At 41.4% G+C, this 19270-nt stretch overlaps 1 protein-coding gene across 5 annotated transcripts in view; it reads right to left on the bottom strand.

Annotated features, from left to right (window-relative positions):
* The window catches only part of pkhd1l1.1 (PKHD1 like 1, tandem duplicate 1), a 267609-nt gene that overhangs the window by 110201 nt on the left and 138138 nt on the right, over positions 1 to 19270 (bottom strand). For all 5 annotated transcript variants that reach the window (XM_059645764.1, XM_059645760.1, XM_059645761.1 and 2 more), the window contains exons 43-49: positions 18239 to 18395; positions 17431 to 17587; positions 14993 to 15072; positions 13738 to 13867; positions 9945 to 10074; positions 3965 to 4206; positions 2534 to 2670 (exon numbers count right to left, since the gene is read on the bottom strand). In XM_059645764.1, the coding sequence (XP_059501747.1) occupies positions 2534 to 2670; positions 3965 to 4206; positions 9945 to 10074; positions 13738 to 13867; positions 14993 to 15072; positions 17431 to 17587; positions 18239 to 18395 (1033 nt within the window). The remainder of the gene's footprint in view (positions 1 to 2533; positions 2671 to 3964; positions 4207 to 9944; positions 10075 to 13737; positions 13868 to 14992; positions 15073 to 17430; positions 17588 to 18238; positions 18396 to 19270) is intronic.

Genomic DNA, 19270 nt, shown 5'->3' with positions numbered 1-19270 from the left:
GAGGCTTTGATGATGCAGAAAGCTCAGTACTGGGCCTCATTGCTTGTTCTTTGGTGAGCGACACTTTCAAGATGTTGCCTGATAGAACAGTAAAGGCACATTATGAATATGGAGTGTGACGTTTTGAAGGACTAGAGGCGATGCCAAAGCCACATTCCAAAGTCAGCTTTCTGACAATTGAGGCAAGAGTTTTGAAGCATAACAGGCAACTTGATAGAAACAGGCAATATTCTGTGGGATCTTGATACGAGTTTTGATTTGATTTATTATTGTCCCATGTACTTAAGGACAGTGAAAAGTTTTGTGATGCATGCAGTATAAAGACACAAAGATCATAGGGTGATTGAACAGAGAGAGGAATACAAAGTTATGGCTGCAAAGAAGGTGTACAAAGTGCGAGGTTAACACTAGGTTTGAAGTTTGAGAAGTTCATTCAGAAGTCTAATGAACAGAAGTGAAGAAGCCGTTCTTGAATCTCTCGTTATGCGTGTTTAAGATTTTTGTATCTTCTGCCTGAAGGAAGACGTTGGATGAGATTATAGCTGGGGTGGGAAGGGCCTTTGATGCTGGCTTTCTTTCTGAGGCAGTGAGAAATGTAAGTGGAGTCAGTGGACAGAAGGTTAGTTTGTGTGATGCTCTGGGCTGTGTTCACAACTTTGAGATAATGGGAACTGCAGATGCTGGAGAATCCGAGATAACAAAGTGTGTAGCTGGATGAACACAGCAGCCCAAGCAGCATCTCAGGAGCACAAAAGCTGACGTTTCGGGCCTAGACCCTTCATCAGAAAAGAAAACAACTTTCTGTAGTTTCTTATGGTCCTGGGCAAAGCAGTTCCCATACCAAGTCATGATGCACCCAAGTAGAATGCTTTCTATGGTGCATCTGTAAAGGTTGGTGAGATTCCTTACGGACATGCTGAATTTCCTTGATTTGAGTGGATTTGGAAAGGCTGTGGATTTAAAAAGGCTGTTTCTGTTTGTCAGAAAATCTCAAATGAAGAGTCACTGCTAAAAAGTGGAGCGGGGGAGGTGCATTCAAAGCAGATGTAAGAAAATTTTTCTACCAGCAGATCCTGAGTCTTTAAAACTCTTCCTCAAAAAAAGGGTCACGGGAGCAGAGCCCTTGAAAAGGGATTCTTAATAAGGGAGTGGGTGAAAAGCCATCAGGATAGTCAGGAATGTGTAGTAATTAGATTTGCCATAATTTTATAGAATGGCAGAGCAATCTCCGCAGACAAATGGCTTGTTCCTGCTCCTAATTTATTTTTCCATATAAAATTTGTTTAAATGTTCCACAGCTCTTCAGTGTATCTAATGTTATAAAAAGGAGGTGTGGCTTGGCTTTCTCCACAGGTCCTACTCTCCAACAAAGGTATGCTGCACATAGTGGGGCCTCCAGCCTTGGGGGTTGGACCTAGAATTGTGGGAAACAGGTCTTGGTTTTAAACCGTAGCCATCATGGTCAACCAGACTGCTCTTGGAAAAGTCAGCCTGATATTGACGCACTGAACTTACCTAATACTCAGAACATAACAAATTAATTCAAACAATAAGTTACAGAAATAATGATTTGTTAAACTTGTTTCTAGAGTTTATCACCATATTTTATTAAGGTAAGGAGTGTAGTCTACAAACGCTAAGCAGAAATATCACGTACACGAGCTTGATTGTTAAGGGAGGGATGTCATGAATGATAGCTGATTGTGTGCCTGGGTATCAGATATAATTAAAATATTGTATATAAAACCAAAAGAAAGGAAGAAAGACTTTGTACTACGTAGGGCTTTCCTAGTGCTGAGGTAAAATGTCAAGACATCGCATGTAATAGCTTTAGAACTAGACAGAAGTCCCCATTAAAGATTAATTAATTATTTGTTAGAAGTAAATTTCTGACAGCGCGCTGCTCTCTTAGCCTGAGATGTGACAATAGTGAACAGATTTAGTTTACAAAGTGGGATTAATAAATATCTACTATTTAACAGAACAGCCAGTAATATATTCAAACAGCTTCTTTTCTGTCTCTAAACACTGCTATTTATCAAAGAACTACTGAATTCATTCTTAATTTATTTGGTCTACATATAGAGAGCAAAATGTGTTGAGTCGAAATACATGTCATGCTTCAGCCCAACCAGCTAACCTAGAAGCTTGCAAATCATGAACTGTCTAAGATGCACAAATATGGTCAACCCGTAACTTGCATTCTTGAAGGATGAATCCACAAAGTATGCATGAAATTGTTTTCCATTTAATGTACAGCATTAAGCATGTGTTTTTGAGTGAGGAACGTTGGCAATTTTTTCAATGTGACTAAGAAACATGCCCATTATTTACATCATAGCAGCAAGTGTTTCAAAAAGATTTCAGCTGATTCTCTTTCTTCCAAATTCCCATTATTCTCCAAAATCACTTTGGTAACTCTTGCTTTGTCACTTCTCTGTCTGCACTGAGCTCTCTCACACTCTATGCCACTTACATTCCCTGCAGCTTAAAGCCAGGTAGCTAAGCCAAGAGACTGGAGAGAAGAAGTTACCTCAACATATTCAATTCTCCCCACTACAAGGTCCTTGCTGGGCTGTGGATTGTGGAACATAATGCAGCCTCCAAACTGGTCACTCCCAATTTCTTCACCAAAACGTCCCTGCAAACAAGTCTGTGTTGCAAATTCACCTGTAGACAGAGGAAATTGCAGCTGAAAAGTTAAAAATGCATCATTGGAAACCTGTGCACGTTTATGTGCTAATTGCAGTCAGTTTCACTTGAACACTGTTTTCAATTCAATTAATCCTTAGGGAAAATATTTTTTAACAACGCCAATATTTGTAGCCCATCCCTAATTGCCCCTGATAAAGGTGGGGCACAGCTGCCTTGAATGAATTGAAGGCAAGCCCACAGTGATGCTAAGGGAGGGAGTTCCAGGTTTTGAGCCAGCCATTGTAAAGCAAAGTGGGATGTAGTTCCAGGCGGCAGCAGCACATGTTAGTGCTACAAGTTGGCACAAAGTTGTTTATAAGAGTCTACCCTATGGCCTTCGGGGACAGCCAGCAAAGTGCCCTCTCTCCAAGTATGATAGCAACCGTAATACTTTCAAATTAAAGCAAAATGCAGCAGATTCTGTTCTTATTTCGGGCTTCCAAAAAGTGCTGGAGAAACTCAGCAGGTTTGGCAGCATCTATGGAGAGAAAGACAGGCTCATGTTTTGAGTTCAGTATTACTTTTCTTCAGAACACAATGCTTTCAAAGATGCTCTTTAAAAGAGGAGTGATGGGTGAGCTACTGGTTATGGAGGAATGTTGCTGAGGACTGAAGCTGGAATCGGTTTCCGTTTCCCACCAAAAAGCTTTCTCTCCAGAGATCAGCGTTGCAAAGTTTTTAGTAAAATGTTGAATTACTACTAGCTCCAAATGGGAACAAAACCTTTTTCAGAACCAGGGCCGCTGAACCCGAATGTTAATTCTTTTTCTCCCTCCACATATGCTACTTGACCTGCTGAGTTTCTCCAGCAATTTGTTTTTTCTGCAGATTTACAGTATCCACAGTCCTTTTTTCTATTTTTCCCACAAAGGAAGTGGCTTGATTGTAACAGACAGCCACAAGAGAGCAGCGTGCAATAAGTTACCTGAAAGTGGCTCTATATAGATTCCTATCGGCTGGAAATTGATGGAGTGGGGTAATTGGGTGAAAACAGTGGCGAGGGAAACAATCTCACCCCCAAGTACGATGGGGCGTGGGGAGGTAGGATGAGTGGTCAGTGGTTGTGGGCAGGATGATGATTGGGTGAAAGGATCTGACATGAGTTGGTGATACAGGACATGCAGAAGTTTCTAATGGCTGAGCTGCTCCTCTTCACCACATTTGGTCTGAGTCATTTTGAGTGACCCGATTCATAGTCCCTCCTGTCAATGTACATTAAAACAGCTTGACGAATTTGGATAACCAATGGCTAATCAACGGTTCGCCTTACCCGTGTCAAACCCATCAGGACATGCTTCAATTTGATCATTCCACTCGACGTGATTTGAGCCTCGGATAACGATATTGCGAGTCAGTAAACCCACTTCCGCTCTGGCTTCAAACACAACGCCATCAGGCAGGCGGATTGATACCCCCAGGTGCTGATAGGTGAGTGGCTCAGTAAGGTTCAGAGTCCGTCCATCATCTGAGACAGCCTCTATAATCCTGTCCTCATTTTCTCTCTGGCTGTGCCTGCAAAATTAGAGAAAATATTTCAAAGTAAAACCCAAAGAGCTAAGGATGCCTAAGACCATGGACAGAATGATACACCCATATTGCAAGGGAATGGAATTAATGATATTTCCACTGGATAACTGTAAAAGATGATAATACAAATCTTAATAGAAAAGATGCATTGTAAGATAGAGTTTAGGCAGATTAAATAAAGTAAAAATGTTTTCAATTACTTTGCCACCAGCAAGACAGATTTAGGCTGACTGGAAAACAACATGGAAATAACACAAAGCCTTTTTAAAAAATACACAAGGTGCTAAGGCCCGAAATGTGCTCCCTGAAAAACCTCAGCAGAAGCTTCCAGAAGGTCATTGAATAAACATTGAAAAAAAACATTGTTGGGATATGGAGACAGGCAGGGTCTGGTGCAGGCTTAATGAGCCAGATGGTCACTGTCTAGGATTATGTGGTAATTTAACCCTATGTAAGAAATAAACATAATTAAACCTCATGTGACAAACTTCAGTTTAACGCAACTAAGGAACAGAAGCTGCTGTGTTGTCAGGTTATGTTGAAAGTCTGCAAAACTTCATTTCATATCACCTTTCACAACTCCAGGTCATCCAGGAACTAAATATACTCGGCTACAATGTTTACAGGACAAGTAGGAGAAATGGCAGAGGGGTGGAGGATCCTTTTGACTGGAAACAAAATTGCTTCAGTGCTGAGGGAGGACATAATGAGGGGAAAGCATTCAGTGGAGACCATATGCGTGGCACTGAGGAACAGGAAAGAATCTAAAACTAAGAGGTGTTGCGTACAGACCCTCAGGTAGAGTCTCGGAAGTGCTAGGTTGTATAAATATCGAAATTAGGCAAGTGAGTAGCAGAGACAGTGTGGCATTGATGGGGGAGTTTCAACTTTAACAGAGATTGGGAAAGGCAGACAAGCACCAGTCAGAAAAGTAGTGAATTTCAGGAGTGTGTTCAGGATACTTTTCTACAGAAATATATCCTGACTGTAACACAGGTCAAGTATTGGATTTAGTAGTGAGTGATGAGCCAGATTTAATTAACAACTTAATTGCTCATGAATGTTTATCAAATAATGATCACATCACGATCAACTCTAATGCAGTATTTGACAGCAAAATGCATTAATCAGCTTCTAGAGTTTTAAGTGAAGTCAACTCTATCAAGGCAAGGCAGAGACTGTTTACAGTAAACTGGGACAGCGACTACTGTATAAAACAACCAAAGAACAGCACAGGATGTTTAAAGAAACATTCAACATAACACAAATTGAGTTTATACTCATGAGAAGGAAAAGCCGCACTTGCGCAGGAAGAAAAACAGCCATGGATAAATAAAGAGATAAGAGTCAGCATAAAGCTAAAAAAGAAAGGACTTACAAAAGTTTAAAAAAAAGCATATATCCTGCAGAATGTTAAAGATTAAAGACCAGTAAAGGGCCACAAAGCATTTATAAGAGTTACAAAAAAAGGAATAATGAAAAGAAATTTGCCAGGGACATCAACATCAATAAGAAGAAATTTCCTGGTAATACCCAGGAAAAGCCGATAGCTTGGAGCAATGTCGACCCACTAAAGACTGGGAGTGAGGATATTAGCAATGACTATGGGAGAAAATGACAGAGACATTGGAGGATAGACTTGCTGAAACTCTGGAGGAATGTGATAGCGGAACAGGGAGAGGAACTGAATAAAACTAACACAAGTAAAACATTGGTAATAAAGGAAATGAACAGAATTAAAGAGTGACAAATCTCCAGGACCTGACAGTTTTCATCTATGGATATTACAAGATGTAAGGGAGCAAATTATAGTCATCTGAACTATAACGTTTAGAGTGTCCTAGATACAGGAGTCATCCCTCTTATTTACAAAGTTGTATATCTCTCTGTTTTTTAAGGATGGCGAAAGAGGAAAGCCAGGGAATTAAAGACCAGTTAGCCTAACATCTGTGGTGGTGTAATCATTGGAATCTATAAATCAAAGATGGATAACTGAACACTGGAAACTTTTCACTTAAACCAGGGAGATTCAGGAAGGATTCATGAAGTCAGGTCATGCCTGACAAACCTCATTAAATTATTTTTTGAAGAAACAAATGAAGATAGTGGAGAAGGGAATGACTGTGGATGTTGCTTCTCTGGAATTCCAGAGGCATTTGATAAAGCCCTTTGTAGGTAACTGTTAACTTATGGAGAAGCCCATGGAACTGACAGTAAATTACTGACATTGTTGGGAAATTGACTGAGTGGCAGATGGCACAAAAATTGGGATAATGGGGAGGTACTCATATCGGCAGATGTGACCAGTAGTGTTCCACAAGGATGTGTAGGTTAGGGCCTCAATTATTCACGTTATTTATTAACAACTTGGATAATGGAATAGAAAGTGACACATCCAAATTTTCTGATGACACAAAATTGTGTGGCGTTGTAGATGATAGCATTAAATTAGAAGGGATGGGTGAATAAGTGAATGGGCAAAATTGAGAGTTCAATGTAAGCCAGTGTGAAGTTACCCATTTTGGACTGAAAAAGGATAGATCAGGGTACTTTCCAGATGGCATGAAGTAAATACAATGTATGCCCAAACAGACTTGGGGTTCCAGGTGCATAAATCTTTCACAGACAGGTGCAGAAAACTCCTGGCCTTTAGATCTAGAGGGCTGGAGTAAAAGGAACAATGAGGTTACGCTCCAGTTATATAAAACTCCAGTCGATCCAATTGAGTACTTTAAGCAGATCTGGGTACCATACCAGAGGAAAAATATATTGGCCTCAGAGGGAGTGCAACACAGGTTTACAAGAATGACACCTGGACTTCAGGGATTAAACTAGGGAGAGATTATTTAAATTAGATCTGTTTCCTCTAGAATTTAGAAGATTAAAATCTGATCAGATCAATGCTCAAGATATTAAACAGAGAGGAAAAATAAACAGAATAGATAAAAACAAGCTATTTGCATTGGTCGGGGGTTCTGGAAATACAGACATTAGTCTGAGAATTAGGGCTAGACTTTTCAGGAGGGACACGAGGAAGCACTTTTACACACAAAGGGCAGTAAGAATTGAAACTCTCTTAGAACATAGAACATTACAGCGCAGTACAAGCTCTTCAGCCTTCGATGTTGTGCCGACCTGTCATACCGATCTCAACCCCATTTAACCTACACTATTCCATGTACGTCCATATGCTTATCCAGTGACGATTTAAATGTACCTAAAATTGGCGAATCTACTACTGTTGCAGGCAAAGCGTTCCATTCCCTTATTACTCTCTGAGTAAAGAAACTACCTGTGACATCTGTCCTATATCTTTCACCCCTCAATTTAAAGCTATGCCCCCTCATGCTCGCCGTCACCATCCTAGGAAAAAGGCTCTCCCTATCCACCCTATCTAACCCTCTGATTATTTCATATGTCTCAATTAAGTCACCTCTCAACCTTCTTCTCTCTAACAAAAACAGCCTCAAATCCCTCAGCCTTTCCTCGTAAGACCTTCCCTCCAGACCAGGCAACATCCTAGTAAATCTCCTCTGCACCCTTTCCAAAGCTTCCACATCCTTCTTATAATGCGGTGACCAGAACTGTACACAATACTCCAAGTGCGGCCGCACCAGAGTTTTGTACAGCTTCACCATAACCTCTCGGTTCCAGAACTCGATCCCCTCTATTAATAAAAGCTAAAACACTGTATGCCTTCTTAACAGCCCTGTCAACCTGGGTGGCAACTTTCAAGGATTTGTGTACATGGACACCAAGATCTCTCTGCTCATCTACACTGCTAAGAATCTTACCATTAGCCCAGTACTTTGCCTTCCGGTTACTCCCACCAAAGTGCATCACCTCACACTTGTCTGCATTAAACTCCACTTGCCACCTCTCAGCTCAGCTCTGCAGCTTATCTTTGTCTCTCTGTAACCTACAGCATCCTTTGTCACTATCCACAACTCCACTGACCTTAGTGTCGTCTGCAAATTTACTAACTCATCCTTCTATGCCCTCATCCAGGTCATTTATAAAAATGACAAACAGCAGTGGACCCAACACCGACCCTTGCGGTACACCACTAGTAACTGGTCTCCAGGGTGAACATTTCCCATCAACTACCACCCTCTGTCTTCTTTCAGCAAGCCAATTTCCGATCCAAACTGCTATATCTCCCACAATTCCATTCCTCCGCATTTTGTACTATAGCCTATTGTAGGGAACCTTATCAAATGCCTTGCTGAAATCCATATACACCACATCAACCGGTTTACTCTCATCTATCTCTTTGGTCACCTTCTCAAAGAACTCAATGAGGTTTGTGAGGCACGACCTACCCTTCACAAAACCGTGCTGACTATCCCTAATCAAATTATTCTTTTCTAGATGATTATAAATCCTATTCCTTATAACCTTTTCCAACACTTTACCAACTGTATACAGTTTGCAGTATATGCTGGATCCGTTGGTAATTTTAAAACTGAGAAAGATCATTTTTGTTAAACAAACGTATTGTGGAATTTGGGTCAAAGGCAGCTGTATGGAGTTAGGCCATAGATCAGTCAAGACCTCAAATGGCAGAACAGGCTCAAGGGGCTGAATGACCTCCTCCTGTTCCAATGTTCCTACCCAAAAATGGGTATTCAGCTCTTGACGCTTTTGATCACCTGCAAAGACTTGTTATTCAGCCTGTCGACACTCCACTCACACCATTTGTATTTATGTTTTGACACCCTTGCTTCCCTGGAATTATCTTATCATTATCTCCTGGTATAAAAATTCTGTGCCTGTGTGTTTCCCTCCACATCACCCAATGAAAGAGCAGTGCTCTGAAAGTTTGTGATTTTAAATAAACTTGTTGGAGTATACCGTGGCATCATGTGACTTTTGACTTTGTCCACCCCAGTTCCCAATACAGGCACCTCCGCATCTTTTCGGTCACTGGCTAGAGGCAATATCTGATAGCAAATGTTGGGAGAGACCAGCTAGCTACAATGCAGGTTTTGATTATTTTCCACAAGACAGGGTGATGTCTGGAGGTTTCTGCCTTTGTGTTGTTTCAGAAAATCTCCATTCACTTGCCCGGGAATCAGTCAGAGATGTTTTGACATGTTGATGTCTCCTGGCCTCCATAACTGGTCCTGATTGTAACCTTTCTGGGTGCAGCTTTCCCTGACATACCAACAGTATTGTGGCACGTTAGAGATTTCCCTGAGCCACCCCCTCAACCCACAGCAACTGCTTGAACAAAGCAACAGTTAAACACAACTCACAATGAGTTGCAGTGACTGGCTTTTAAAAGGTGCAGTAACTCCTCGCACAGTTTTCAGTTTAAAATAGTTCTTTTCCCATTTTAGTTTCCAAATCAAGGGAAAGAAAAAAAAAACGTGGCCTTATACAATCATTTATATCAGATGCTGGTTGACAGATAAATGTTTGCCCAAGTTCCAGGGAGAGCTCATGTATATTTTCTTAAATTAGGGCCATGGCATCTTTTATATCCACCTGAGAAGGCAGAGGAGACTTTGAGTTAACAATTCATGAGAAAGACAGCGCTTCTGACAGTGCAGCACACCCAATATACTTCACTAAAATGCCAGTCTAGATTTTACCTCTAAATCTCTCCACTGGGGACTTGAACATGCAAACACCAAATTCAGAAGCAGGAGTAATACCATCTGAACTATGAGAAGCAAAAATAAAGTCATACCACCTAAGCTCAGGTGTTTCAGAAATACCTGTCACCTGTTGAAGCAATGACAATCTTATCTCCTGGTCTCCATGTCACAGGTTTTTGTAAAATGAGAGTTGAGGAGCCTGCTTCAGCAGTCTGAGCTAAATGAGTCCAGGTTACAGGAACAGGAAGGCCTGAGATGGAGAGAATAACAGCCCCTTGTCAAAATAAAAATAAAAGAGTCATAGAGAAATACAGCACTGAAACATACCCTTCAGTCCAACTCGCCCATGCCAACCAGATATCCTAAACTAATCTAGTCCCATTTGCCAGCATCTGACCCATATCTCTCAACCCTTTCTATCCATGTACCATCCAAATGCTTTTTAAATGCTGTAGTATTACCAGCATCTACCACTTCCTCTGGCAGCTCATTCCATACACACACCACCCTCTGTGTGAAAAAGTTGCCCCTTTGGTCCCTTTTACATCTTTCCCCTCTCACCTTGAACCTATACCCTTCTAGTTTTGGCCTCCCCGATCTGGGGGAAAAGACCCTGACTATTTACCCCACCCATGCCCCTCATGATTTACAAAGCTCTGTAAGGTCAGCCCTCAGCCTGCAATGCTCCCGGGAAAAATTGCCCAGTATATCTAGTCTCTGCCTATAGCTCAAAACCTCCAACCATGGCAACATGCTTGTAAATCTTTTTGAACCCTGTCAACTTTTACAACATCCTCCCAACAGCAGGGAGACCAGAACTGCATGCAGTATTCCAATAGATGCCTAACCAATAGCCTATACAGCTACAATATGACTTCAAACTTACTGCATCTACTGCATTAGGAGCTTCAAAACAAAACACACACAAAAATAGAATGATCTGCGTTTCTGTGGCACCTTTACAATCTCAGGATGCTGCAAATTTTAATAACTGATGAAATACTTTTAGCTGCTCTTGTAATTCAAGAAATGCAACAACCAATTTGCAACCGGCAACATTCCATAAAAGCAATGTGATTTTGATCAGATAATCATTTTGTTGTGGATGTAATCAGAATAATGGTTAAAAAAAAGGACAACTGACCTTAGTGATAACGAGGTGTAGAGCTGGATGAACACAGCAGGCCAAGCAGTGGGACTGCTGACGTTATTTTACCTTCTTCTGTAACTGTGTCCCTTAGTTTGAGATTCCCTCACTAATGGAAACATCTTCGCAACATCCAACTTGTGAGGCTGTCTCAGACTCTTCAATAAGATCACGCGCATTCTTCTAACTGTTGTTCATCCCAGGCAACAGCTGAGTGAATCTCTTTTGAACTGCCTCCATTGCCAAGGTGTAGCCTCACCATCACCCTGTATAGATGTAACAGGACTTCCCTGAACCCCTTTTGTAAAAGCTAACATTCCACTTGACTTCTCAATTGCCTGCTGCACCTGTCCAGCAAGTTCTGTATTTTTTATTTCAGGTTTCCAGCACCCACAATTCTTTGTTTTATTTTGTTTTACCATACTGATACTAGCTTTCATTTACAAAGCTCCACCACCTCTTTCCATTTTGCCAGTTCTTCCAAAATGTCGAATAAACATGAATATGGGCTTATGGTTTTAGTCACCGTGCAATCCCATCTCTGTGATCGCTACAAAGTCCTATTCATTTACTTCTACTAATGCTGTCAGTAAATCTATTGGGAACCAACTCTCTCCCCCACCCCCATAATTGACCATGCTGTGTTTACATAATAATGCTTCATAAAGGGTAACCTCCCTCCATTTCATGTCTTTGATGTTGACTACCCTGATTTTATTTTAGTTTTTGTTTATTATCTTCAAAGTGGCACTGGTTGTATAGAACATTGTGTGTTAATGCTTTACGGTACCACCCATGTAATTTCAAATTAATAAGAAAGTTAAACTAATTCGTATAAAATTTAAAACTAGCTTGAAATCCTATGTTAGTCAATCAGCACATCCACATCAAAGACTGATTATCTAATGAGCCTGCATTTGTATGGAGACAGGGAGCTGTTCTGTAAGAAGTATATCCTACTGGCACGTTAGTAATTGGCTGTGGTGGACTAACACTTAATAAGCATCACATCTCAAGTTACACACTGTAAGTGCAGATAAGCAACACAGCTCTTTAAGAGTCTTTTGTCTGAATAAAAATCTTGGCATTGATAAGGGCAGACTGCAGGGAGGATGAGCAAACTGACCAAAGCACCATGGTACAGAGTGTCATTCAAGTGAGAAGAAGAAAGGGAAATATGGTGGTATTAGGGGATAGCACGGTTAGGGGAATCAATACTGCTCTCTGTGGCAAAGATAGACTTCCAAAGGCTGTGTTGACTACCCGCTGTTGAAGTTCAGGACATCTCCTTGGGCTAGCCAGCAACTTGGGATTGGGTGGGCAGGGTAAGAAATCAGATTTCATGGTCCAGGTAGGAACCAACAACACAGGTAGCACTGCGGTTAGAGGTAATGCTGAGGGATTATGAACAGTTTGAGCTAAATTAGAAAGCAGAACCACAAAAGGTAATTATCTCCAGATTCCGACTGGAGCTACATACAAATTGACTGAGTGTAAATAAGATGACAGAGCGAAATATGTGGCTCATAGACTGATGTGAGAAAAATGGGCTCTGCTACATAAGGCACCGATACCAACAATGGGGCAGTGAGAACTGTTCAACTTGATTAGGCTGCATTTGAGCCAAGTTGGGATTAGTGCCATGGCAAATTGTGTAACTAGGGTGTAGATAGGGTTTTAAGCTAATTAATGGGATGGGGGTGGGGGAGGGAGTTGGTTCCCAATAGATTTACTGACAGCATTAGTAGAAGTAAATGAATAGGACTTTGTAGCGATCACAGAGATGGGATTGCACGGTGACTAAAACCATAAGCCCATATTCATGTTTATTCGACATTTTGGAAGAACTGGCAAAATGGAAAGAGGTGGTGGAGCTTTGTAAATGAAAGCTAGTATCAGTATGGTAAAACAAAATAAAACAAAGAATTGTGGGTGCTGGAAACCTGAAATAAAAAATACAGAACTTGCTGGACAGGTGCAGCAGGCAATTGAGAAGTCAAATGGAATGTTAGCTTTTACAAAAGGGGTTCAGAGAAGTCCTGTTACATCTAAACAGGGTGATGGTGAGGCTACACCTTGGCAATGGAGGCAGTTCAAAAGAGATTCACTCAGCTGTTGCCTGGGATGAACAACAGTTAGAAGAATGCACGTGATCTTATTGAAGAGTCTGAAACAGCTTCACAAGTTGGATGTTGGAAGATGTTTCCCATTAGCGAGGGAATCTCAAAACTAGGGGACACTTTTTATAGAAGAAGGTAAAATAAAGTTCCCATAGTCCTAGAGGACCATAGGATTTCTCTCATTAGAGGAGATACAATTGGTGGTGATTTAATCTGAGGGTCACCACACCTCAGGTGAAAGGAAGAGGTTGAGAAGGAGATTTGTACATGGTAACCTCAACCAAAGGAGGAATGACAGCATACCCATTTAAAACTGGATGTGAAGGAATTTCGCCTCCTGGAGGATTGTAAATGTCTGGAATTCTGTTCCAGACAAGTTGTGGAGGCTAGACCACTGAAAGTATTTCAAGAGGAGGTAGATAGATTTTTGAAATACTGGGGAGTTGAGGGCTATGAAGAGTGGGCATGAAAGAGAAATTGAAGCCTGGGGAGCATCAGCCATGACTTTATTGAATGGTGGGGCAAGTTTGAAGGGCCAAATGATCCAGTTCTCTGCATATTTATGTTCTTAAAAATGCTGCATAAACTCAAGTTTTTGTCATTTGACTTTTATTTAGGGAACTTCAGTTTGCACTCAAAATCTTACCATGAAGGTCCAGGGTTCCCTCTCGAACTGCCAGCGTCTTGGCTCCATACAGGGGCAGTTCCTTTGCTCGTAGATGACCATGCAGTGTGATTATTGCCTTGTGCCTGAATGGGGAGGACTCTGTTCCAATCTGGGAAATGGTTTGAAAGTGGTTTAAACACAAAGTACCCTCAACACTCTTCCCTGTAAAACCAAATTACAGCCCTCAGCACCCACCCTCTTATGAAACAGCTGGATAATGGGATTTCTTTATTTTTCCACCTCTGTGCTGGAATTTCAAATGCTTGATCATTCCCAGCTATTGGTGGGGGACAGTTCACCTGGAAAATAGGATTTTGTTTCTCTTTCCTCTCACCTGGAATTGCAAATGATCTCTCCAGGTTTGTGATGGGGGGAGTGAGAGTGAGGGCTGTTGCTGGGAATAACACTCACAGGAAGGACTGTGTGGGGCAGTACTGGCTGCAATTCTCAGAGTTTTCAGCCTGCGGTTGGAACAGTCATGGATTACGCAGTTACTGTCTGTGATCTGCAGTCAAGTGGGGTGTGTGAATGTGGATCGGATCCTGGAAATGATGCATCTGAGATTCAAATCCTAATATCCCTCTGTCTTTGGCCAGAAACATGCAGCAAAAAAAACACAAAAGTTTCATCCACTGCCTTAATAAATCCGTTGCTGTGTGCACCAGCAGTGTTCCCATATCAGATAAGTAGGGTTGAAACCTGATGAACCTCTTGTAACTGTTTGCATAGGTACAAAGTCAGGTGTAACTGACAACTGGGGAACATCAGCTGATGGCCATGGCCTCTGGACACTGTTTGGAAGAATAGTGCTGAAAGTAAAGTGTTAGCTGACCAAGAAGAGAGTCCAGACAAAACAGAGGCTGATGAATCATGCGTCTTCCTCTGCAGTGAATGTGACAGAAACCACCATTCCCAGAGTGGGGCTTCTAAGCACATGTTTAATCCCACCGTGACACACACATTCATCTGGTGAGGCAGAGTCTGGCACCACCCTTATGCTGCATACGGTTCCTCCACCAATGAGGAATCAAAGAATCTGCAAGTCGAGAGGAGGCCAGCATCAGTTCCTCCACACCACCCTCTTCAACCTTGCTGTTTCTCTTCCAATTACTTATTCACGTTTTGTTTCAATGGCGCATGGTAAATTTATCCTAAACCATTGATTTATCCCCACAACTTACACCCAGAAACAATCTTTTAAGATCTGATCCATACAGTCTTAATGTGTTGTTACCTGGAACACTCCTCCATCCAGGATGAGAATGTTTTCTGTTTGAAGCTCAATGTCAGCGTCATCGAACAGAAGGGTTCCACCTGGGGACAGAAGGCAAATTGTACGTTGCTTAATATTGACTGTGCTCACAGAGAATGCTGGAGAAAGTCAGCAGGGCTGGCAGCCTCTGTAGAGAGAGAAACCAAATTAAGGATGTGTGTCCAACTGGAGTCTTCTTTGGAAGTGAAATAAGGTAGAAATGTGAAATGATTTTACACTGTTGAAAGATATTGGGTTTGGGGTTGGAATAAAATTAGAGAACATTGGGACAGGGTAGAGGACAGGAGAAATTAAATGACAAGGCTGTCATGGAACAAAATGCAACATCGGCTATAGTCCTACTGAATATTATAGCGGGCTCAGTAGGTTGAATTGCCTACTCCTGGTCCTGCTAGTTCTTATATTCCTAAAGCTTGCAGAGTGCCATTCCCTGTTATCTCTTGTTCCACAACATTTTGCCATTTTCAGAGCTATTAGGAAAAACAGTGGCATAGTACAAGTGGATTTGTTCTTACACACAGCTGGCATGATGGACCAAAGAGACTACTTCTGTAATGTAATGTAATGATACCAGAATGAAGAACATAAGGGTGAATAGGCTGGGGTCATTTTCTTCAGATTTGACTGGATGAAGATCTCTAAGATCATTAAAGATAGACTTACATCAAGAATTCCCACATGCTGGGGAAGACCGAAAATAAGGTCCATCACCTAAAAAAAAGTCACTTATAAATCCAAATGGGAACTCATGAGAAACTTATTTACCTCTGGAGATTGTTTGGAAGAATGGAGCTGAAAATAAAGGATTAGCTGACCAAGAAGAGAGTCCAGACAAAACAGACTGGAGAATCATGCATCTTCTCATCCCACTATATTGTATTTTATGAGAGATGCGATGACACAGGACAGGATGTAGAGGAGATTTATCAGGATGTTGCCTGGGCTGGAGTGTTTCAGTTATGAAGAGAGATCGGGCAGAGTGGGATTGTTGTCCTTTGATCAGAGGAGATTGAGACGGAACATGATTGAGATGTATAAAATGAAGGGGGCTGCAGATGGGGTAGATAGGAAGAAACATTTTCCCTTGGTGGACAAATCAATGACTAGGGCACAGATTTAGGGGGCAGGAGGTTTATCAAAAGAAAAGCCTTTTTACCCAGAAGGTGGTGGGAATCTAGAGCTCACTGGCTGTAAGAGTGGTAGAGACAGAAAACCTCAGAACATTTAAAAAGTATTTAGATGTGCACTTGGGATGCCAAGGCACACAAAGCTTTGGGTTAAAGTGGGAAGTGGGATGAGGTGGTTGTTTGCGACCAGCATGGACATAATAGGCTGAAGGGCATTTTTCAGTATTGTAGATCTATTTGATGCTACGACTAGTTTCTGCTCTGTACAGCGTAAATCATTGCAGCCAATCTTGGGGGTACAAATCTCCTCTCCCGTATTAATGTATCCCTCATTACATGGATTCCAGAACTGCATGTAACTCTCCAACTGTAGCGTAACCAGTGCCTTATACAGTTCCTGCTCCAAAGTAAAGGTCTGGTGCTTTATTTAATCACCACATGCAGCAAGTATAGACAGGAGAGTGAAGCTGGAGTCTTACCTTCTCTCGCGTACAGTTTCGTGTGCCTAGTAACACAAGGCAAGCTTACTGTCTTCTGTATGAGCCCAGGGTGAACAGGAGCTCTCCACTTGACTGTTAATTCTCTCTCTCTCTCACCTGCTCATCTCTTTGAAAAAAAAATCAGTCATATCCTGCAGGCAGCTGTTGGTGAGGCACTGGTTCGACATTCACCCGTTTTATAAAAAACTGTTACGCTGACTCTGGGCAGAAGACTCTGGTTCAACCTCTTGTTCCAGAAGTTTGTCATAACATGTCTGGGCATGTTAATTCAGTTCATTTCAAGCCTGGAAAAACTGCTTTAATGTCTTCTGCATTTTCCCTCATGTACACCTCATACCTGATGCAAACGCTGCCAACACTATGACTTTGCAGAGTTCAGTACAAAACAGTGGCTATTTAAGGGCAGTTAGAAATAAAACCAACCATCTCCTATAAAACAGAACACAACATTTGTTTTATACAAACCAAACCAATGACTTCAATATCAGCAGCTGTCTCTGGGAGTCTGTGGGTTCTTTAAGTTTGAACTGCTCATTAATCTTTTTGTATAGGACCTTCACAAATGGATGAGAATGGAGACTTCAGTCCAATTGAAACAATGGGCCAAAAGGCCTATTTGTGTGCTGTAACTATTTCACAACTCCTGGTGTAAAGATGTGTCTAATATGTGAATCCACTGTGTAGTGCAGTCTTTCTCAGCATCAGACCATGCTCCCTGGGTTGTGCAGTCATACTCTGATTCCTCAGTCAATGAGGTTTTTAGTGTCATTACCTTGAATAACAAGCATCTTCAGAACAGGGGTACTTTGGTCCAGGAGTACAGTCTGCCCTTTGGTGATAACAACAAGTGAGCCTGTCTCAGGAGGTGTGTCACCTCCCCATGTGTAACGTGAGGACCAGACATCAATGTAGTAGAAATCTGCATTGTCCTGAAATAAAGAACATTCTGGTTGAATTCAGACAGTTTCAGTGGTCTTTACAATTTCCTAAAATATAGGTATACCTTTAGCAAAATCAGTTCCTATATATATTCAACCCCTCAGCTTGACAGGTTTAGCCAAACTCAAAGGTAATTTCAGTGTGAATGGAGGAATCTCTTTCTCCACCACTTTCATGCTCAGAATTGCTGACTCTTCTTCATTTGCGACAGGGTTGCCAACTTGGTAGTCAAACTAAATGTGAAAATAAACACAAACTCTTTCAATGCTCCTCCAGTTCTTCTTCTGATGGCATTAGAGAATGATAATTTTATGTACTTTTCACCGCACTTTTGTACTTGAGTACACACGATAATAAAACCTAATGCTAATTCTAATTAGAATGTCAGCCATGTCCACCTCTTTAAAACTCAACTAATGGAGGCTCCAGGCCAATTCTAGAGGATTGGAGGTTCCCTTATCTTCTGCCTAAAATTCATCCCATGTCTGGAATTGAGTCCAGAATTTAGAAAGGTATTCCACAGCTGTATTTAACTGATGTCCCAAGGTCCAACCCCAGCACTAAAATGTCAACACTTTGGCCCCAAGAAGACAAACCCCAACAACCCAGATGTCAAACCATGGGGAAACGAGTTTTCTTACCAGCTGGGCGATGCCATTTTCCTGTACGCTCACAATGACTTTAGTTTGTTGTGATGGAAAATGTGCGCTGGTAACACACACAATGTGGGTTTCATTCACAGACTGGATATCACAGGTACTTTCAGCAATAGTCACCTTATTCTCACTTATGTCTGAACTGAAAGGATAAACAGGATATTGTTAGAGAATTAAATCTTTCTGGCAAGTAACATGCACCCTTTCTACACCAGAGGTACACTAATGCCAGGTATTTGACAGAATACAGACAGCATGCATTAAAACAGCTCTCTATCCTTTATCCATTTTGTTTTCATTCATTAAGTGGTAGTATTTGATTTTAGAGGCATTTTTGAATATATACATTTTTACATTTACTTAAGATATTTCCAGTGTTGTGTGGATTTTTTAACCAACCTGTCTGGATCACAAGAACAAAACATGGACTGGTTGAGTTAGGATGTTACATTGATATGAAATAATTTTGCTTTGGTTCCAAACCATCTGTGAAAGCATACGAATATGGGAATTGTCAGCTGAAAACAGACTAGATTAAATTTAGCTTTTGTGCTCCTGAGACACTGCTTGGCCTGCTGTGTTCATCCAGCTTCACACTTTATTATCTTAGATTAAGCTTAGTTTATCTTCTCCCAACCAAACAGTTAACAATGTATTGATAAGTGATTAATCTCCCTCAATGAGTCTATGACACACTCTGATATGAAGTGAGGAGAGACAGTAGGAACTGCTGATGCTGGAGAATCTGAGATAACAAGGTACAGAGCTGGATGAACACAGCAGGCCAAGCAGCATCAGCGGGGCAGGAAGGCTGATGTTTCAGGCCTAGACTCCTCTTCAGAAATCCTGAAGAAGGGTCTAGACCTGAAATGTCAGCTTTCCTGCTCCTCTGATGCTGCTTGGCCTGCTGTGTTCATCCAGCTCAGCACTTTGTTAACTCATGAAGTGAGGAAATCACCAGTTTTCATCCAAAGTCACTTATTTTGCCTGATGCAAGCTACAATCACAGTATGTCAT

Source organism: Stegostoma tigrinum, chromosome 5, assembly GCF_030684315.1.
Source record: "Stegostoma tigrinum isolate sSteTig4 chromosome 5, sSteTig4.hap1, whole genome shotgun sequence".
Lineage (NCBI taxonomy): Eukaryota > Metazoa > Chordata > Chondrichthyes > Orectolobiformes > Stegostomatidae > Stegostoma > Stegostoma tigrinum.
This window is presented reverse-complemented; position numbering and strand designations above follow the sequence as displayed.